General features: G+C 34.9%; 1 protein-coding gene and 1 pseudogene across 11 annotated transcripts in view; one reads left to right on the forward strand and one right to left on the reverse strand.

Annotated features, from left to right (window-relative positions):
• LOC131150951 (uncharacterized) overlaps positions 1-23,117 on the forward strand; it is a 40,971-nt gene that overhangs the window by 14,538 nt on the left and 3,316 nt on the right. For 4 of the 11 annotated variants that reach the window (XM_058102041.1, XM_058102046.1, XM_058102042.1 and 1 more), the window contains exons 5-12: positions 966-1,768; positions 1,897-2,019; positions 2,154-2,242; positions 2,320-2,520; positions 3,928-4,326; positions 9,830-9,913; positions 10,390-10,634; positions 12,605-12,917. In XM_058102041.1, the coding sequence (XP_057958024.1) occupies positions 966-1,768; positions 1,897-2,019; positions 2,154-2,242; positions 2,320-2,520; positions 3,928-4,326; positions 9,830-9,913; positions 10,390-10,431 (1,741 nt within the window). In that variant the 3' untranslated portion in view covers positions 10,432-10,634; positions 12,605-12,917. Of the gene's footprint in view, positions 1-965; positions 1,769-1,896; positions 2,020-2,153; positions 2,243-2,319; positions 2,521-3,927; positions 4,327-9,829; positions 9,914-10,389; positions 10,635-12,604; positions 12,918-14,856; positions 15,978-23,117 lie in introns of those variants that run through there. The other 7 variants (XM_058102050.1, XM_058102052.1, XM_058102049.1 and 4 more) reach the window with 5 other exon arrangements.
• Positions 13,025-15,795, reverse strand: LOC131151553 (probable peroxidase 26; annotated as a pseudogene).

Here is a 23,117-nt window from a genome sequence, read left to right on the forward strand (position 1 = left end):
GGTATTCTCTCTCTTTTAAGAGGCTGCCTTTTAGTATAAGAGTTCCAGCAAGTTCAGATCATAGCCGAATTGCCTACAAACCTAGGACCTCGCTCTAGGATCCAATTCCTTATCTCAGTATTTTGAAATTGAATATAAAAGATCCATGACGAGGGAAAAGAAGTCAATTATGCCTGCCTTCTTCCAAATTTTTTCAATTACATTACGAACATAGGTGTAAGGTGGTGGCTTACCAAGAAATTGGCCTATAATCTTATCTTTCCATTCATCTTCTCCATTTTGGAATTTCTGCTGGTGGATAAACCAAAACTTGATCTCCTTCTTCGACTGGTGCACAATGTCTCATATCATTCATCGAGTTTGGGCTCTCTGCAAACAGACTTGTCCACTTCATTTCTGGTTCCTTATTTCTTTTGTTATCGCAGCAATTCCAGCAAAACTCATTGGATTTATTCCCAAGTGCTTCTCAACTTCTTCATTAGAACAATCTAATGACAAGTTCATGATTTTCTTGCAAAAAATTGTTAACAATCTGTTCAAAGATCAATCTGATCAGAAGATGATTGTTCCTGGTCCAGAGTAGCCAGGGATCCTATGCCGAGAGAAAATAATAGATTCTCCTGCCCAAAGCTAACAGTAACACCTCAAGATGTTATGTGATATTATTTAAATTTTTATGTCAAACCATCCCATGATTCTATTTTGCTTTGCGTTGGTTAGTCACTGTGTGAGATGTTCCCAGTTATAAAAATTTTCTTTTTATTTGAAACCTGATATACTTTCTTTATTTTCATTAATTTTCCCTTTTTATGACTTCTAGATTTTTCAAGTAATTTTATGACATTGAGCAATGAATCTTGTTCTTGTTTATGGAAACTTGAAAGCCCTTTTGTTATTGCAATTATTTTTAGAATTTCATATACATTTGTAATTAATGATTATATTTATGAAAAAATTTTCTGTAGGGAGCGTTACAAGGACCTAATTAAGCAATGCCAAATGATGCATGCAAACGTAGGAACTGGTTCACCTGCATATGTTGTGGGGTCCAAAGTTATGGATGTTCGGACATTTTCCAAAGCTAATGGGAGAAAAGAAGCTGAAGTAAAAAACAGACAAGCTTCTGATGAAAATACTAACAAATTAGATACTTATTGTGAATGGGATCATAGTTGTACAGATACACCATATGCCTGCCAAAGAGAATGCTCTAGTTATTCATCTGACATTGTCAGTGTAAGGAGAAGCACAGACGGTATGGCATATGACTCTTCAAGTCTTATATGTAGTTCAGATCCATACAACTGCAGTTCTCCAAAACCTGGGAGAGAAGCACATATATCAGAATGCGTAAACGAAAGAATTTATGATTTTCCTACTTTACCTGTTACGAATTTGTTTGAGAAGCATGTTCAGGAAAAGAAAGATTTTGAGATGGATGATGATGGACTTTCCGCTCAGTGTAATCTGAGATTAGAAGATGAAAGTCTGCACAGTTTTCAGATTGACAACAATGTGGATCTAATTATGGAATCAAATGATTTACCGTCTAACAATATCTCACCTCATATTCACTCTGAAATTGAAATGATTCATCCTGATACCCATGAACCAGCATTTCGGTCCAGTAATCTGGGATGCAAACCAGAAACAGTGGACAGCCTGAGAATATCAGATGTTCCAAAAACACCCATAATAAATGCAACATCTCAAGGGGTTGGCAGTGAAGACAGAGTATCTGAATGGCTTTGGACACTGCACCGCATAGGTCAGTTATGAATTTTTTCCTTAGTTCTGTTATAGAGCAAGGAGTCATGGCCTACACATGGCTACTTCTTTTCAACGTTTTTTGAGCTGACTGATCATTCCACCCCCCCACCCTCCTGCCCTTTTTAGCTGTTGATGTGGTAAGAACAGATAGCCATCTTGAATTCTATGAGGATACGAAAAACTTAGCCAGAATGTCAGACATCCTTGCTGTTTATGCATGGGTTGATCCTGCAACAGGATACTGCCAAGGTTGTGACGTTGTCTTTTGGTTGACTTTGTCTTTTGATTACCATATTTTCCATGCAAGTCTTGAAACAATCAAAATTTCATTATTATTTTGAAACATTGAGTTTTATGCATTGTCAATTGAAACCTGTTCTTAGGTATGAGTGATTTGCTGTCCCCTTTTGTTGTTCTCTACGAGGATAATGCTGATGCATTTTGGTGCTTTGAGATGCTTCTAAGGAGAATGGTATTGCTAATCTCAGAAATTTTGTCTGGTTAAATAGTTTTATGATGCCTTTTCACATATTTTTCACACTTCTGCAGCGTGAAAATTTTCAGATGGAAGGTCCTACTAGAGTCATGAAGCAGTTGCAAGCACTATGGCACATCTTGGAACTCACAGACCGAGAAATGTTTGTGCACCTCTCGCATATAGGTGCTGAAAGCCTTCATTTTGCTTTCCGCATGCTGTTGGTGCTTTTTCGTCGGGAGTTGTCTTTCAATGAGGCTCTTTTTATGTGGGAGGTTTGTAAGCTTATTAACATATGACTATGCAAAAGTGTGGTGTAATATGTGGTATCAATCCCATCATAATATATCTACGAGCTATTCAATGCATTTAACAACAAATATAACCAAGCTTTACTCACTATCTTAATTCAATTATTCTATGTCTACGAGCCCTATTGGCAGTAGCATTAACTAGCTCACTTCTTTCTAGTGCATTAATTTATGTTGCAAGAGTCCAGCATTCTTAACCCTCCTTCCCTTATCTTATGTTAACTTACCATGAATGCATGAATTATTTTCTAGTGTTACACCACAAATCCACCTTAGCATTCTCATTTCATCTCTTACTTTAGGGATATGTTGTTTCTTAGTTGCCCCAACATTTTGATTCACATAGCATAGATAGTCTTATAGTCATTGTACAATCACCCAATATGCTCGAAGCACTTCACCATTTTACTCGCCCTACTTTAACTCTATGTATTGCATCTTGAATTGCTCCCTGAGCTTGTATAATATATCCAAGGTATCGAAATATACTAGTGCTAATAATTTCTCGACCATCAAGTTTAATATTTTCTTGAATATTCCTTGACTAAAATTACATCTCATGTATTATCTTTATTTATTTATTTTTGATAGTAAAAGAAGATATATTAAGAAAGAGAATGTAATCATAGTGAGGATACTAAATTCTCTTTCAAAAAAAAAAGGAGGAGGAAAAACAAAAGCAAAAAAAGAAAAAAAGGAAAAAAAAAGTCAAAATCAAAATACAGATAAAAAACTAACAATCAGCCAAGAAAATCCCTCTTTAATCCCTTCCCATCATAGTTCACCGAACACTTCAAATTAGTTAATTCCCTTTGACGCTTACTTCACCTTAGATTTGCCACTATTGAGCCTAACTTCATTTCCTCCTTGATCAGAAAACATGAGGCCCAAGTTATCCAACAATGGTGAATATTATTCTGCAAGGTTGATTTTATCATGGTTAAGCTTTGGCTAATTGGGCTTATGATGGGGTACAGGCGTACAGCCACCGTACAGCTCATTCTTCAAATTAGTAGATGTATAGTATGCTATATGTTTAATTTGAGTGTCTTACCATTGTCTTTCACAACATCAAAGCACTTCCTGCTCAAATGGGACAGGGGAAATGTGTTTACTGAATATAATTTACCAGTTTTTGGTTTTTTGATGGATCATATCATTAAATATTGGATCATTGCATTAAATTTTTTGGATTGAAATTTTTTATCTGAGTTTTTTTATTCTTTATTTTATTTTTTATTTATTTTTATTGACTATTGTTCTTATTTAAGAAACACTGGATCTGTGATGAATTTTAATTGGAGATATTTTTCCTGAAAATTTGATTCTGACCTTCATCATGCATTTGATGAATTTAGTAGTTTATTGCAGATGATGTGGGCTGCTGATTTTGATGAGGCAACATTGTCTAGTCTAGAGGAGAATTGCCTGGAACAACTGCTGGTACAGGCTCCAAAAGATTTAAGTAGAGAAATAGTAGAAGTAAGGGAGGACAATGTTAATTATAGTTTGAGGTGTGGCTTAAAGTCGAAGCAAAGAAATATTAAGCAACGCATATCTGAAAATGGGGGAATAAAATCAGCATCATCTCATCACCTCTGTGGCTTGACAAAGAGTTTTTGGTCAAAGAATGCTCAGTTACAGATCTGTGGTGCTGTCTCATTAAGGAATGAGGATGATGAATTGCCTGTGTTTTGTGTAGCAGCAGTTCTCATTATGAATCGTCAGAAAATCATCAGAGTAACTCATTCAATTGATGATTTGATAAAGGCAAGTGCATTATCCTGAATTTTTAATTACAGTTTTCTGCCACTAGTTAATTTCTGTACTGTATCTGAAATTGATAATACTAAGATAGATCCCTATTGAGGGCATTGAGCTCCAAAACCTCAAGAAGATTTCTAGCACATTTTGAATTTTCTGTTAAAAAAATTTAGATATTAAATGTCTTTATAACTTAAATTATTTGCTAGTAAATTTTTTTTTTTCAAAATTATTTGCTCTTCGTATGATCAATGATGACAATTAATCTTTATTTTGAAGCATTACAAGTGTTTTGAATTTTTAAACCTAAAAGTAGGTGGAACCTGCCACTATTTGTAATATTCTTGGGCATTTGGTAACATATTATTCATATTATATTTTGTTGGAATGTAGGTTTTTTTACATGGATCATTATTTCAAAATATTCACGAACTTTTTGTATCATATACTAATTCATAGAATTTTTAATATTTAGACTCTTATTATGTTACTTAATAAACCTTTCTTTTTTCTTTGCATTTCTGTATAAATATACAAGAGACATCTGTGTGGGTTGAAGTTGAAAAATTCAGTCCAATTTTCCGAAGATATTAAATTTTAACAAGCCTAAAAGACGTAGTATTGCACCATCAAATGGTACTTTGACCAATGCTATCAATTTTAAAGATCTAGGGCTCGTGTACTTGTGGAGATCAGTTTCCATTTTTTATTTTTAGTTTTCCAAAGAATTACAAAAAAATCAGCTTATTTTAATAATTTTTTTTTAAGATTTGTTTTGAAGAAGTAGAAAATAAACAGTTTGTCTAGTTGCGCAAAATAGGTTTCATTTTATTTCTTGATTTCAAAATAATTAAAAAATAACTTGTTTTTCAATTTTCCAAAAATTATATAAGGTAAATTTTTTGGAGGATGGATTTTGGGACTTGGATTTAGATTTGTTTGGATTTGGAAGAAAGTCAATACAATTTTATACTTTATTTTGTTTAAATCCGCATAGATCCAAATTCAAGATCCAAATTCCATGCTCCCAAGCACAGGGCAAGAATTAGAAATCTAGAAGAAAAAAAAAGATGTTTTCCAACTTTTTGATATAAATTTGGATAGTCGGAAAATAAAGTGACCTTTTTGTAGTTATTAAAAAAATTAGAAATGGAAAAATGAACTATTTTCCCAAACAAATAGTGCCAATTTTTTTTAATTGTTTTTCAATTTTTTTTTTTTATGTAAATGTTGTAAAACTGAAAAATTAGATGGCTTTTTTGTGATTAAATAAAACGGAAAATGCAAACTGTTTTCCACAACTAAATAGGTCCCTACCTTTTCTAAAATAAATATAATATGTGGCATTATGGCATTGTGTTACACTCTGATTAATATTGCCCTTATTAAATATTTATTTATTTTTTCTCCCATAAATATTGATATGTGGTGTCCTACCAAACGTTTATTTTAGGTTTCACTCAAATATAATTTTTCCTTTCATAAGAAAAATAAAATTTAGGACTAATTTGGGTTACTCAAATATTATACTTTCTATAAATAAATTGAACATAAATGCCATAAATTTCATACACAAAAAAACAAAGAAAGATAAAAGCTACACAATTTACCCTCAAATGCTACTCCTTTCTTCTTTTATCCTGGCATTTTTTATTTTTAATTTAAGGATAACTTTTGGCATAAATGGTTTTCAGGCCTGCCTAGATTTGCCCTTCAAGCGAGAAAGAAATGCACTCGGTGTTTCAACTTTAAATGATTATTTTTTTTCTGGATTTCTAACGAGTCCAGTATAGGGCTGTCTAAAATTTCCCTTCCTAATACTTTCATTAAAAAAAATCTGGAAATAAAAGCTATAAACTCTTAGTTGAACAGTAAGATTATTTTTATGTTTTATATTTTTGTGCATAGCATGGTGCCTTTGCTAGTTGTATTTTATTTTCATTTTGAGCTGTCAATCATGGGCCATCATGCATTTTGCTTGTCCTAGTAAATATGAGTTGTTGGATAATGTGAATTGGTTGATTAGTTCAATTTGTTTTTCAATTTCATTAATTGGTACTTTTCCAGTTTTATTAAATTATGGATTATTGACCAAACATTTGGCGATCTCAGATGTGTCAATATCATAATTCTATGCATGTGTTTTGTGTAATCAAGAATTTGTGCTTATTGGATTACCCCTCTACTTGATCGTCCACAATGATGGTTTTCTTATCATGGCTAGAAGAGGAGCTGTGTTACATGGATGAATGTTATGCAACTGAGAAACAACATAGTCAAAAGTAAACATAGTAAAAATGGGAATGTTAATGGACGAGCGTTTTAAGTCTAAGAAATAAAATAAGGAATGTACACATGCATGGTTCGCTAGGCATAGAACTTGTGGAAGATACGACAAGGAAGGGTAGCTAAGATGGTTTGGGCACTTGAAACATAGACCAAATGACACCAGTGAAATAAGAGAGATATAGTTGATGTTTCAGGTTGATTTAGTTGATGTTTAGAGGTTATAGGAAAGGGAGGGATAGACTGAGAATAAATTGGGGGGATTTGGTATGTTAGGATTAGACAACACTCCACCTTTTTTGATTGCCTAGATAGTGTCGAATTGTGGAAAAGGATTCATAGTGATGTTTAGGGCTTTGTTGTTGTCGTACAAGTTATTATCATGGGTAGAAATTGGAATTGAGGGTTTCTATAATAGTTAGATGGTGAACCTAAATTCATGTCATGATCATGACTATTAATACTGACGATTTGGAGTTTTGTGCTAGTTACCCTAAAAATTGAGATGCTCTTTTAGACAGTGATTGCAATGAGAATTGAGTGCATCTCTGGCTTTTTCCCTAGATGCAGTACACTATGGCATCTGCTGATCATACCTGCTACACATTAGGCATATGCAAAAGTGGATCTAGTTTTTCAATTGATGATCCATGACATAGAATTGAGTTGTTAAATATGATTTTGTGGAGGATAGATAAATGGTTTTCTCATAGAATGTGAAGATTGTTCAATTAAGATGTTGGGAAATTGCACTTACATGATTGTGAATGAAACTGTTGAGGATATTAGGAGGAGGAAGAAGAGGGGGCTTGTTTTTAAGTTGGATTTTGAAAAAACTTATGATAGAGTGAGCTGGAACTTTTTGGATTATATTTTAGTGAGGAAGGGGTTTGGAGAAAGATGGCATAGGTGGATGAAAGGTTGTATGTCTAATGTGAATTTTTTGGTGATAGTGGATGGTGAGCCTAAATCTTGGTTTAGGGCCATGAGGGGGATTAGACAAGGGGATCCTCTTTCGCCGTTTTTTTTTTGTGTTAGTGGCTGATGTTTTGAGTACGTTGGTTGATAGGGCGGTGGATAGAGGCTTAGTGAAGGGTCTTAAAGTGGGTAGGGAGGAGATCATTGGTGTCACACCTTCAGTTTGAGGATGACACTACCTTTTTCCTGGAGGATCCTTCTTTCCTAATTATAGTGGGGCTTCTTCAAATTTTCTGAAGGGTCTTGTGGTTGAAGATTAATATTGGAAAGAGTGGTAACGCGGCTATTAATGTGCTTGCTGAGAGTGTTAGAATTAGCCTTGGAAGTTGGGTGTGTTGAGTTGGGGTGGCCAATGTCCTATTTAGGGGTTCGTTTGGGGGGAAATCCTAGAGTAGCTAGTTTTTAGGATCCGGTGGTGGTGGAGAAAGTGTCCAAGCGTTTAGATGGGTGGAAGGTAGCCCTTTTGTCTTTTTAGGAGGGAGGATTGCTCTAATTCAGGCTTGCCTTTCTAGTACTCTATTGTATTTTCTGCCTATTTTTAGAATTCCGATGGGAGTTGCTAGTAAGATTGAGAGAATTATGATAGATTTTCTTTGGTCAGGGGTAGGGGGGTTTAAGGATCATTTGGTGAGCTGGGAGGTGGTTTGTAGGACTAAGAGGGAGGGTGGTTTGTGTCTTGGAAATTTGGTGTCTAAGAGCTCGACTCTTTTGGCTAAATAGCTTTGGCAGTTTTCGTTTAGAGGTTTCTTCCTTGTGGTATAAAATTATAAAAAGTTAATTCGGACTTGATTGGAATGGGTGGGATACTAATTTGGGTTCTAGATGTTCTCTGGAAAGCCTGTGGGAAGTTATTTCCCAGATTTACCCCCTCTCTATTCCCCATACCAAATTTGTTATGGGTAAGGGCTGTAACATTCGTTTTTGGAAAGATCTTCGGTTGGGGAATGTTGTTCTGGCCATCTCTTTTCCTCGCATATTTCATTTGAGCTCAGCACAAAATGATCCCATTTCTTCTTTTATTGTTGATTCGGGCAGTACTCTATCTTCTTGGGATTTTCATTTTAGGAGAGCCTTGAATGATAGGGAAACTATTGAATTATCTTCTTTGTTGGTTATGTTGAACAATTGTAGGGTATCTTCTGAGGGTGATAGTCGATCTTGGTTGTTAGATATCAGGGTGTTTTTTCTTATAAATCTTTCTTTGATTTCTTGGTTGGTACCAATTTCTCCTTTCCACTCTACAAAGTGATGATAGGATAAATACTAATGCCGTGCTGCAGTGGAGACCTTTAAAGGCTCTTTCCCCATATATATATATATATATATATGTATATGCTTTGTTTTGATCAGAATCTGTTTCTCATCTTTTCTTGCATCGCGATTCAGCATGGAAGGTTTGGAACAAGTTATTAAATTATTGCAGTGGATTTATTGGTAATATCTTTTGTGGGGTTTGGGAGGAGGAAGGAAGGAATTGCTTTATGGAATTGTGCTTTATTTGCATTGGTCTGGGGCTTGTGGAAGGAACATAACTCGCGTTATTTTTTCAGGGAAGAAGATTCCATATTGGTTGGTGGGGGAAAAGGTGCTTTTTATGGTTTCTTTGTGGTGTGTGGGCAATGGAAATTTTAAGGAAATGTGCTTGACAAATGTTCAGTGTGATTGGAAGTCCCTTCTATGGGCGTGCTGATTTTAGTTTGCTGTCTTTTTATTTTTTGTCTTTTTTTTGTTTTTTTTTTGTTTTTCTGGGGAATTCTAGATTTCGTAAATGTGATGTGTGCTCTCTTGATTGTACATTCTTTCTATTTCTAAAGAATTTCTTTTTCTATCCCCCCAAAAAAAAAATTCCATTCACAAAAAAAAAAGATGAATGTAGGCATGAGGTATATATAATTTTCTTTTATTGAAAAATATCCTCAAACACTATAGTTGCATATGTATTGTGTTTTAACTGCACTCTTGTATGCCCCTGCAATAAAAAATTAATCTTGTGTTTGTGAGAGTGCATGGGCATGAAACAAACTTATGCGAACAGGTTAGATTGATTTACATTGGGTTTATACCTGTACATAGTTACAAATGAACCTAGCTATGTTTTTTTTTTTAAAACAAAATTTTAATTTTATGAATAAGTAACATTGCCAATGTTGCTTTCAGTTTCATTGAAATGCATTGTTGTTCTTCGAGGTTCTTTTATATATTTGATTGTGGAATGACTCTTTTAACTTTTAAGTCAATGTTGCAGATATTCAATGACAACATGCTCAAGATCAGTGTCAAAAGATGCATACGTACAGCCATCAAACTTCGGAAGAAATACTTTTACAAGGTTAGCTGCTTCTTGTCAGAACGTTCATTTCTCTTGCATTGCATAGTTCAACAACTTTCACACACTGCTACCTGTTAAGTAGGGCATTATGCGGTTTTTAGTTTTTGTTATATGTCCTTTGAATTTGTTCAGAATTGTGCTTTGCTGTTTCCATCTTCTAGCCAAGCATTTGAGAATTTTCTGGTGAATCTGGGCAACTTCAATTGGTGTCCAACGTCACCACTTTGTAGGGGCTATAGTAGTTTTTTTTCTTTTTATACATTAATCAAATCACTCCTGACAATGCATGGCACGCTGTCTTTCACTGTGGATCACATATACATGTGATTGTTGGGTTGTGATTTGAAACAGACCAAGGTGACCAGTTTAATGCTGATAAGCATTGGAAGAGAACCTATTCAATCTTTTTCTCACATGTTGTCTATTATTATTATTATTATTATTATTATTTTTAATTTCTATCCTGTTTGAACCAGCTAATCAGAAGCAAGAGCCCAGAAGCTCATAATGGTGACTAGGATTGCTCCATTCCCATGCTTCAGGGACAATATTTTTGCTGTGACACTCTGTTGGTTACTGTGATCAGTTTCCAAATTTGAGTGACGTGATAAGATTGTCATGTAAATATTTTATTTTGGAGGAGTTTGAAGCAGAAGTGTTTATCCCTTCTAAGGTTCATCCAGATAGTGCACATTCAATTTCTTTGCATCTGCTGTGTGAGGTAATCACTGCCCAGTGCTTCATTTTCAACATAAAACTAACATGCACAATACAATAGCAACTTGTGGATGGACATTTTAATAATTCTTGTTTATTACCTTACTTTATACTTAAAATGTTTTCAGGCTGAGTGTCTTTTGTGCTTTGTATCATTAAGTTAATTGATATAATTGTAGTCTAGTTTGAATTTCGTATAAAATATACCTTTGTGTTATCAAACTTCATTTGTAATAGTAGTGCTTGTTACTTGAATAGTGCAGTTGGGACCAGGTTGGTTGCCATATGTACCAGTAATTTGAACCTTGGCAATCTTCAATAGAATTGTAGAAATATTTTAGAGTACATTATGAGCCTTACTAGATCAAATCCTGATGTTAATTAGCAATAATTTTTGCCAGTGTCTTAGCGTGGGTTCCTACTCCCTTCTTTTTGGATGATTTTTTTAAAAGTAAAAGTTGGATATCACAGATTTGGTAGAACATATTTTTCTGCTTTTAAAGAGCTAGCTTTGAGTTTCTTTTTTTTTTCTCACGAGGAACTTGAAGTTACTCATTTTGAATTTTTAAAAGCTAAAAGCTAGCCTTTTCTAACAGATTATTCTTTTCAAATATTACAAAATTGTCTACACATTAAAAATATCTCCTAAAATTACATATAAATTTTGGTTATTTTAAATATTTGAGGTACCTTACACTTTTATACCAAATTCTTCAGTGATCTTTTTCTTTCTAACAATTACTTCTCTGTGTTCGTGCATGGGTCGTGGGTGAATAATTTTGCGTCTACTTGATTCAGCTTCTTTTGAGAAGTTCCCTTCATCAGCCCCACCGCGGGGTGGGGGTGGGGGTGTGGGGGATCTAAGCCTTAAACTTGGACCACTTAAGAATTCATACAAGGAACCAGTTCATTTTCCACTAATTGGGGCATCTGGGATCAGCTATTGGTCTGCAAGATTTAGGGAAAAAAGGAAGGGAAGGATGGGGAACAGGTACTAAGTGGCCAAAGATACTCATACAAATTTGATGAAGTTTAGTGGCAAACGCATGCATTTTTACTGGCAACAAGTTCTCTTTTACTGGTTAGGGAGAAGATTCAACATTTGGCTACTCTTTGGTGTGTGGGTAATGAGAACTTCAGGGGGATGCGATCAGATGTTCAGCATGATTGGTTTTCCTTTTCGAAATGATAGGGCGTGCTGGACTTTTTGGGTTGTTTCTAATTTTCCTTTTGGTGTGTTATTTTTTATTTTTCTAGGGTAACCCAGAGTTTTGAAAGGAGAGATGCTTTACTCTCTCCTTCTTGCACGTTCCTATCTATCAATGAAACTATTCTGTTATCAAAAAGAGAAAAAAATTGATAGAATATATGATCATGCCACATTATTTTTAAAATGAAAACTTGTTTGGCGAGTGTTTTTTTCCTCTGGGACACTTAAAGCAAAGGGGGAAATTTCGTGGATCACCATTGTACTATCTAGGTCAGCTGTAATATGAACAAGAAAAACTAGATCTTGATGAGATTCTGATGCTATTTTGAATTAGCTTACCTTTGTGCCTGGAGAAGTCCTCGACATATGCATTAATAAAGTCTCTGTAATTTAAAAGTTAGGCCTCAGCAGCAATGGACACGCAAGCTGTTTCCTAGAAGTTTAAACTAGTTGCTGATTTTAGATATGCAGCATTTAGATATTTCTTGGAAATGGATATGTTTCTTTGTGTATCAATTTTAATGAGTCCTCATTGTCGTAGCATTAGAAATTATTTGAATTTTATAGACTCGCAAGAGTCGTACTTTCTCAGGACACTACAAAATGTCTTCATTTATATAATTTTACATTGACTCCAATATTTGCACCGAGTTTAATCTTTTATGTAATTACTTCATTATAAGAGAGGGGTTTGTGCAAACTCTCCCTTTCTTATTGTCTGCAACTTTTTTGACAATTACAGTGATTTCCTTGTCTCTTTGTAGCCAGTGGAAAAATTAAAAGTTGGAAGAGTTTCTTTGCTTCGGGCACTAGGATCTGATCACAGACAGAGACATTGTGTGAAGCCCTTAAACAGGTTACCCCACACAATCTTTTGTTCGTTTGTTTCTTTTTTTTTTTGTTTTTGTTTTTGTTTTTGTTTTTTGTTTTTTGTTTTGTGGATCTTACTATATTGCATGTTTGGAGAGCTATTTATGTCAAAAATTTTGATCCCATCATCTTCTGTATGTGTATTTTCAGAAACAGAAATGAAATATATTCCAATCAAAATTAATGATAAGTTCGAAACTTTTATGATGTAGTGTTCTTGACATGTAATTAGACAGAATTATCTTATTTGTGAAGAGAAAGGTAGACCATTTTTTTCTTTATTTGTAGAATACTCCTTAATTCCTAGGCAGTAAGCACACGATGCTTCCATCCGAATTTTGACATATCTGTAACTTACTCTAACTATCCTGCTTTCCATTAGACTTATTTCTGGTTTGTAAATCTGCAATTCCGCCATATCTCTCCCTCTTCTCCAGTTAAAATCCCGAGACTTCCCATCCGGCTCATTGAAACCAGTGGCCAATTCCTGAGCTACCCTCTTAGTGTCATCGTTGAAGAGCAGCTGTTGATCTATTCCGAGAATTGCTTGGTTGGCTAGCACTCTAGAGTAATAGGAATTGGTGAACTCATAGCTTGAGTTAGAATCTGGGTTCAGAAACACTAGTGGATCTGTCTGCCCCTTCTTTTCCTTGGGCGGGCATTGCTTCCTCATTTAGGCCAAGAAGGATGGCTTCATGCTCGGGTCCGGTTTCCCGGTGTTGTTGTAATTGTAGAGGCAGTCAAGGATGTAGCGGCAGTGTGTTCTGCCCATCGTGTGCGCTCCTGAAACACCGACAAGAAATTTCAGGTTTAAAAGAACACGGGCATGCATGCATTTTCACTGTCATAGTACCTGATGATTTGATAAGAAATGGCCACAGGAATTATATACTTGGAAGAGTGGAAATCTCCTCGGTGTGAGACCAACCAAAAAAAGAGATAATATACGTTTTTGGAATTTGAAAAACATTTGGAAAAAAAGAAAAGAAAATGAGTGTGTTGACAGTTCAGGTTTCAGGGTTCAGATTTTGGACTTTAAATTTAGATTGTGTAAATTTTGATAAAATATAATATAGAATCATATTATGTTTTTGTCCAAATCCTTAGGCTCCATTTGAAACTCAAAAAATAATAGGGAAAGGAAAAGGAAATATCGAGGAATCTACATTTTCATCCTTGGTTGTGAAAGAAAGTGAAAAAAAAAAAGAAGAAAAAAAATACTAAATTTATGAACCGAATTTTGATTTTACATCTTGTTACACCTAAATTTTCTTAATTTTTAGTTATATTAAAATAAAATTTCATTTTTGATAGTAGTAACAAAGAAAGAAAATATAAGAAAAAATGAGTTTGCTTTTTATTTTTCTTTTCTTTCCTTTTTTCAAGTAAAATCCTTGATCCAAATGGATATATAGATCTAAACCTTTGCTTTGAAATCCACGCTTTAAAACATAACTTGAAGGAGTTTACTATTTCGTGTTATTTGGTTATAAAAAAATAATAGCAAATTAGTGTACAAAGATTTAATTTTACACATTATGGACATTTTATTTTCAAAATTTTAATCATATTAAAGAAATTTATTTTAGTAAGATTATATAATGAGAAAATAAATTTCTTTGTTATTTATTTCATTTCATTTTCTCAAAGAAAAAACTCTCAATCCAAACAGATAATGGACATTATTGTTCTAAAGTTGTGCTTAGTAGCATGGATTTTTCATAAAATTTGGATTTGTGTGAATTTGAATAAAATTTAATATAATTTTGCAATGTATTCTATTTAAATTTACATATCCGAACTCTAATGTACAAAATATTGGATAAGCTCTTTTGGGCAAAATTTGCAAAATGTATCCCTATACATTTCCTAACTTTGACACCACCAACCCCCCCCGCCACCCCCCACCCCCCGGGTGTGTTGCATTCAATTCTATATTAGATTAAATATGTTTTTAATTAGACATGTAAGTGCTTTGAGATGATAATAATAGTTCAAACGAGGTCTAAGTAAATACTTCAAATGGGGTTTAAAGTTAAATTTACCGTAATAATAGTAGCAACAACAATAGTAGTAGTGGCTGCATTACATGATTAGGACATAATTAAAGCTTACTGAGGAGTGTTGCCATGTCCACCAAATCTAGGCCTTTGGATTTGCAGAATGCGAGGGCTGATTCGCCGGAGATGGAGGCTGAGACAGGGGGAGATTCACGGCTGCAGCACTTGATCTCAGGCCATCCCTTCTCCCCGTCAGAACAATATATGATGGTCCACCAGCCTGTTTCATCCATCCATTCCCAACCCCATAGCTGAGTTAAGACTTTCAATTAATCTGAACACTCTCTCTCTCTTTCTCTCAAGAGGATTCAATTCATTTGTCAAGATTTCCTTTGAATAGTTTGGAGTAGAAGGGATTTTATGGTGTGTGTGGGGTATTCATGTTACCAATTTGACAGCATCCCAAGCAGCTAGGTGGAGAATGTCGGCGCACGAGACGACTCCAGGGCGCAGGTCTTCCAGGACAGTCTTGATCTTGTCGATAACAAAGAACCCTCCAAGCCCTGAGTTTTGGGGTGCAGTCTTCTCTGAGTTTGGTTGATCAAGCAGAATCGATGCATCACGACCCTACGAATATACAATAATGCATCATTCGACACATCGATTAAGTCATTATTAGACCTAAAAGTTTAAGTCTATGGTACATACAATAACACAACATTGTGCACTGTAATCGCACAAGTTTTCCATGGTGCTGTTTTATTGAATGAAAACACATATATGCATGTATTGATGGATCCTAAGTTTTATTTTTGAGAGGTACGTACATTGATAAAGCAGTCGGAGTAGAGGAATCGGAGAAGCTTCGGGGCAAGGCTGGGGTCTCTGTTCTAAAACATCCTCACTTGTTGCCTCACGAAGGCCTCCGTGTTATTGCACTTCCCCTGCTTCTTGAGAAATGCCTCTCCAGCTTCATCCGCAGCAGCATCTCCGCCCACTTCCACCACCCACCTCCTTATCACTGCCACCACCACCACTGCTACCACTACACCAAACCCTTCTCTCCTCCGCCCCCTCAGCGCCATCTTCTTCTTCTATTCAAAGGCTCACTTCGAATGTGCATGTGTGTATATACACGGGCACAACTGGCAACATGTACCAAGTGGGTTTGTAATTTTCAAGAATAATATCTCGAATATTTAAAGGGATTTTTAATTTTTTTTATTGTTATCAAAATATAATAATTATATTAAATTCAAGCTATTAGAATATATCAATAGGGGGTGGGAATTTGGAAATATAGGATGTTCACATGTGCAATTTTGGAGCTAGCATTTTTGCTAAGCTAGCTGGTTAGCCATGTTATATATGCATGAGTGTTATGCTTCTCGTACAAGGAACGTGGATGTGATTGGCGCCTAACTAGCCATGCATGCATTAATTAATTAACTATTCAAAGATTTGAACTATTGTTTAATTATTTTTATTATTGAGATTATGGATGACATTGGAGATATATTATATGAAAATGAATTTTATAATTATTTGATTTAGAAATCCCTAGATCTCATAATTATGAAATATATATATTTTTTATTTTCTAATTAGTTATGATAAATTAAGCCATACACACCAAATTGCTTGCCGAGTGAAACACTGCATCGATTGTGACTTGCCGCATAGTTCGAGTCTTTGCCGATAAAAATTTTACCGTCACATCTAGCTAAATTTTGAAACGATGGTGTTTGAGATCTTTTGAACACTAGACTAATTTATTGAGATAATGGGGGTTCTTCTCATTATCTTTAGTGAAAAGCTGTAACTCGTAAGACTCGAACCGTGGTCATTTAATCAGGAGAATTTTGAAATTACCAACTTCTAATTTTATATATTGTTGAACATAATCAAGATGAAGGGCTATCCGGTAAAATTTTTTGGAATAATAATTACCATTTAAAAAAAAAAAATCATCACAGCATAGAGGATATGCACCTTATACTATGGATTACATTTTTAAGGCATGGTCAATCAAAGCATAGAGGATATGCACCTTATACCATGGATTACATTTTTAAGGCATAAGGTAATCAATAGAGAGCTTATACCTTTTCCCCTTTCCTAATTTGTAACTTGACGGGTAATCACACTCAAATTAGGATGAGGGCAAAATCGCTCCTTGTTGATTAAATACTAGCATAAGAAATAAACCCTACTCATCATGTGCTCCTCGTGGAAACAAAACCCGCACATCGATCTTTAGTTCCCATAACTTATTTGATGTATTGGTGGACTTAATACCGAATATGGTGATCACTAATCATAAGGGTCCTTTACCTTAATGTTTGCAAAATGCCTTAAATATTCAAGTTTTATAAAATTGGTTATATTAGTCTACAAAATCCCGACATATTATCTTATCCTAAAAAGTGTGACCTAGAAATTTTAATTAAGGAGAATAAAAGGAATGTATCCTAAATAATAGCGCGGGAAAATAAAGGAAGACAACGCTTTAAGATCATATTTCACAACTTAAAGATATACGACACTGAGTATTAAAAGGACATTTGATTTATAAAAAGGGACTCTAGAAGGTAAAAAGTCGGTAGAATATTTTAAATCATACTCATATGTTAGGATGGGTATGCTTGTAGCAATTTTAGATTAGAAAATGCATATGGAATTGACTTCGCGTAGCATGCGAGCCAAATTTTTTACTGGAGAACTATATTGAGCTTTGCTCATAAGCTAACATTTGAGTCGTGCTTATACAAATAATAGATTGTCTATGCTCATATAATGACAAATGATATTTACTCATAAATTAATAGATGAACTCTATTCATAATTAAATGACATATAAGTTTTGCTCATATAAATATTAAATGAGTTTCTTAGCCAAAAGTGAGAGTTTATTAATAAATAAATGGATATGTCGCTATCTTTTAGTAAAAATAAAAATTAAAAAAAATCAGATGAGTTCTGCTCATAGATTCTCCACATGAGCTCTACTCATATAAATAATAGATGAACTATGCTCACATAACAATAGACACGAACTTTACTCATAATTGACAAATGTGTTTTGCTTATAAAATGATAGATGAGCTCTCATCACATAAATAATATATGGCTTATAGATTGGTATATGGGCTTAGCTTATAATTAACATATGAGCTATGGTCAAAATGGATAAATGAGACTTGCCAATAAATTGATAGATGAGCCTTGCTCATAAATTGACAGATGAATGTTTCTTATAAATAAGAAATGAGCTCTGCTTATATAAATAATAGATGAGTTATGCTTATAGATTGGCAGACGGCCTTTAATCATATTTGACAAATTAGCTATGTTTAATAGACATGTGACCCTACTCATAATTGACAAACGAGTTTCGTATATAAATTGATAAATGAATTCTGCTTGCAAATTGAAAGATGAGCCCTTATCATAAATAAACAGATAAGCTCTGATAATAAAAAAATCATAGATGAGTTCTGCTCACAACTAACATATGGACCCTACTTATAATCAACAATGGAACAAAAAAATAATGTTAAAAATAAATACTTCCAAACCCAAAAGTGCCTTAAGAAGTGGGGGACATATAATGGGAGAAAAATAACACCTACACGAAAATTCAATCTTTTAGTCAAAAAATTTATTTATTGTTAAAAAAAATGATTTACCAAGTGCAAGGAGGCTCTAATCACAAATTTATTTATCATAATATATATTATTGATATATTATATTTGTTTAAAAATATTTGAATGGAATATGTTGAATGAATTTTTCCCTAGCATTTACATTTAAAATTTTTGTTGGATATTAGTGTTGCATATGTGTGTGTGTGTGTCTATATATATATATATATATTCTTAAATTAATTTAGAATTACGTTGCCCCATCACGAAGCACATGCCTCTTACTTGTACATTTATTTATAATATCACTTCATGTTTTCTAAAAAATCAAAAATTATTTGCAATTCAATCTTTCATATTTTGAGTTTTTAATTTTCAGTCTACTTTTTTTATATTAATTCATTTATAAAAATACTTTTAAGAATAATGACCTATGTTTTTTTTTTTTTTGAAAATCATACGAAAAGTCTGTCACGCCCCAAACCCGCGGATGGGTCCCAAGCATTTTGCTTCTTTGTGCCTGACAGTTTCGAGACATGTGGCCTGATTTTCCACAGCTGTAGCAGTTACCCCAGAACGGCGAACATTCACCATCGTGCCATTTACGGGATTTGGCGCATGATGCGGAGGATGGATCCCCCTGAGAACTTAGCCGCTCGGTATTCTGCCGATAACCCGAACTATAGTTCTTCTTCTTCTTCCACTATCCCTGTCGAGGACCAGTCTGAGAACCAGAAGATACTGGCCTCTTCCTCTGTTCCTGTCCCACCTCATCTCCCTGGAGGTCAGCCTCGACTATGGTGGCTTTATCTACTAGAATAGAAAATTTTTAAATCTGCAGCATCCCCACAAGTTTGCGGATGTCTTTCCTCGGACCCTTCTCGAACCTTCGAGCCTTCTCATACTCGTTCAAGGTCAAGTATGGTGCAAAACGAGATAAATCGATATATCTGGCGGCATACCTCTGTACCGTCAAGGTTCCCTGCGTCAGACTTGAGAACTCATCAGCCTTCGCATCATGAGTGGAAGCCAGGAAGTATCTCTTGAAAAATACCTCCTTGAAGCGGCTCCACGTCATACCAGATGAACCAGCTCTCTGCTTCTCCAGCAGACTCACCGTCGTCCACCATCTCTCCGCTTCTCCTGCCAATTGAAAGGTAGAATAGAGAACATTCTACTAGTCAGTGCAATGCAGAACCTCCAATATCTTCCCGGTCTTCTGCACCCAGTTCTCTGCCACTATCGGATCGGGTCCTCCAATAAAAATCAGAGGGAGCATGCGGATGAACCTCTCTATAGTACAACCCGCAGCCGTAGGAGAGTGCTCACATCTCCTAACACTCTGCCCGATCTCTCACATAACCTGCCTCATCAAACCCCAAGGCACGGAAGGAGACTCATCACTCGTAGTCTCCTTGGAACCACTATCCAAGTTGTTATCCTTGGGCTCCATTCTGTAAATAGAACAGGAATCGGTTAGAATTCCTATATTATACACAGTTAACACAATCATTGAAAACTAATCATTTCAACTACTACTCTCACGGGTCTAGGTTTGTCCTATCACACCGATACGAATCCATCAGTGGTTTGCCATGATTTTACTGAAATCGTCATTCCAGGAAAAACATAGAACACCGCCAATGAGTCCCTGTCTAACAACAAAACAACCCTCGACCTACTCTGCCCATTTCCTACATCCTATACTGTGGTATGTACACATAAATACGCCTAACCAAGTCTACAAGACCTAATAACTTGGTTTATCTCTAATACCAAGCTGTTACGCCCTGAACCTGCGGATGGGTCCAAGGTGTGATTTTAGTAACCTAACCTGTCTCTGTATCAAATAAACATGCATGATACAATACTGAATGAGGGTCCGATCCCGTGGGGTACACGTTCACCTACATATCCATACTCATCAAATACGCAGCGGAAAATACTCTTTCTATACATACATCATACCATACCAGAGTTTATACAGAACTAAAATATACGTTCCCAAAATTACAGTCCATACTCTGGGTATCTACAAAACCCAACAATGACAACCCGGTTACAAAACCCGTACTTACACAGGTACTAAATACGGCTAACCGACACCCCCGCTTCCGGACACTAGGATGCTAGCTTCGGCTACCCGAAGGACTTGAAAAAAATTTATATATTCAAGGTGAGACACCTCTCAGTAAGGAAGAAAACATCTTATATCAGTGTGTGGCATACGAGTGTTATTTCAGCGTAAAACATAACACAATATAATACAATATGATACAGGTCAATACAGTTCTAGTATTTTTTCAATCTAGTTCTAGTACATACGATACCCAAATATACGGTCAGTATCGTCACACTAAGCACCCAATTACCCTATGATAACCAAAGCCTCACAGTGATAACGTTGCCAATACGAGTACCCGATAACCTGCGATAACCAAAGCCTCACAGCGATACCGTTGCCACTACAGGGTAGCACACACCCACCGGTGACCAGTCGGAAAGAATAGGCGATATTTCATACCCTCAGATATAGAGCCAGACACTCTTGCCCACGGTAATTAGCCGAGACATGGCGTCAGCGTACAATAATTAGCTACCCTTAGCTGATTTAGTGTATGGTAATTAGCTGCCACTGGATGATTTACACAACCTGAAACAATTTTGGAACTCATGTCCCTATATTCATCAGCGTACGGTAATTAGTTGCTCCTAATTGTTTTTACAAAACCTGAATCATTTTACATACAACATTTCATTCCACACTTATTTGAGTATACAACCAATCATATCATTTTTCAGTTTAAGAATACAGTTTAATACAAATATGGGTACGGTCATCTCAATACTACAATTTTAATACAACATGTGATTTTTACAAAAAAATAGAGATCATACCCGAAACCCTCAAATTTTCCTGAAAACTGTAACTCGAAAATCTTGCATTTTCACCTGATAGATTTTCCCAAATAAGTAATCAAAACATACATACGATCATAAACTACAGGTTTACCATTCCCGATTTCAAAAATAAATTGATATAAACAGAATCCCCTTATCTTTTCCTGAATATCAAAACACAAACTCTACGGCTCCAAAAATACAAATCGAGACACCAAAACCTAAACAACCAAGAACAATAATCCCTTACAATTCTTACTACTACACATATTCTGAAACAAAATTGAAATCGGACCCTTCCATCGATCTTGGGTCAAAACCCGAAAATCCTCGAAACGACTTTTCAATCCACTATTCTTGAAGAGATTCCTCTCCTGATCTGTACAGTAACGTCAGATCGTCGAATTAGGCGACGAACAACGAAGAATCGAAGAGAGAGAGAGAGAGAGAGAGAGAGAGAGAGAGAGAGAGATCCCGCTGGTTCTAGAGAGAGAGAGAGAGAGTTTTGGCTTATTTAGCTAAGAAGCAAATGAAACAGATATTTATAGCCCCTTTGACCCGGCCAACCTCGTCGACGAGATGATGCCTTCGTTGAAGAATTATCCATACGTTTCGTCGACGAATTGGCTCCTTCGGCGACGAACCCTATTCTGATATTTTACAACATGTTCAGTATCTTTTCGTCAACGAGGCTCTGAATTTCGGTAATGAAAAGTATGAGGGCCTTCGTCAACGAGAACAATGACTTTGTCGACAAAACCTACAAAATTTACCTTTTTACCCCTTTTCATTTATTCAATCTACATACCTCGGGTCGGGTTCTTACAAAGGCCTTGTTCAAGTTTTAACCTATGCAATGTTGGAGAAAGTGAATTTTTTTTTTGTTGGCTTTTAAATAACCTAAAATACCATCGTTACTACTTATAATTGCCCCAAAACACCCCTATATAATTATACACAACTATTCAAAGTGTTTTCATAATTGAACATTAATTGCTTTACAAATTAAATTTAAATATCCTTCAACTTTTATTCATTTTTTTTTTATTATTTCCTAAAAATGAAATGAGAGTATCACATGCTAGCACTCAATGCACTTGTAAGTCAATTCGCTTTTACCATACGTTATAGCTATATTATGTAATTGCTATAATTTAAAGAGTAAAATTCTTTATATTTAATGATAATTTAAAAAAATTAGTTTTATCTAATATTTCATAAATTTATAAAATTTATATAAACAAATCAACAATCCTACACATATCAACCGAAAAATATTTTAAAATCATACAAAAAATTTCAACTATACTTTATTTTACCCAAGCCATTCTCTTCTCAAAACCACAAAAAATTGTTCAAAAAATAAAATTTGAAGTTACAGGGAGCAATCCCCTAAGATTACTTTTGTGAGTTGTATATATCAAAATAATAATTTCATTACTCACAAAGAAATTTGAATTATAAACGCATGCTGTTAGGAATATAACATAAATATAACAAATAAGAAAAAACTTAAACATAAATCAAATACAAACATGATTTACAACTAGGTTGAGACACATATATCTCGCTCTCTTTAAGGAGATTTAAGCCTAATACAACTTTTTGGTTTAGCACACGAATTGGTGCAATAGAACTTCACTTGACTTGCCTCCCCCGAGATATAATAATCTGATTTGAATCGTACGACCCTTCAATTCTACACAAATGGGATTAAAAGTAATTAGGGAAGGAATTCGTTTGTATAAATGATTGCATTATTTTAATGTGATTATTGAAAATGATTCGCAAATTGTAGTTGATTGGCTTCAGAAAGATAGATGTACTTTGTGGTATCTTTGAGATTTTTGGGAGGAGCTTG

The sequence above is a fragment of the Malania oleifera genome, chromosome 3 (genome assembly GCF_029873635.1).
Source record: "Malania oleifera isolate guangnan ecotype guangnan chromosome 3, ASM2987363v1, whole genome shotgun sequence".
Taxonomy (NCBI): domain Eukaryota; kingdom Viridiplantae; phylum Streptophyta; class Magnoliopsida; order Santalales; family Ximeniaceae; genus Malania; species Malania oleifera.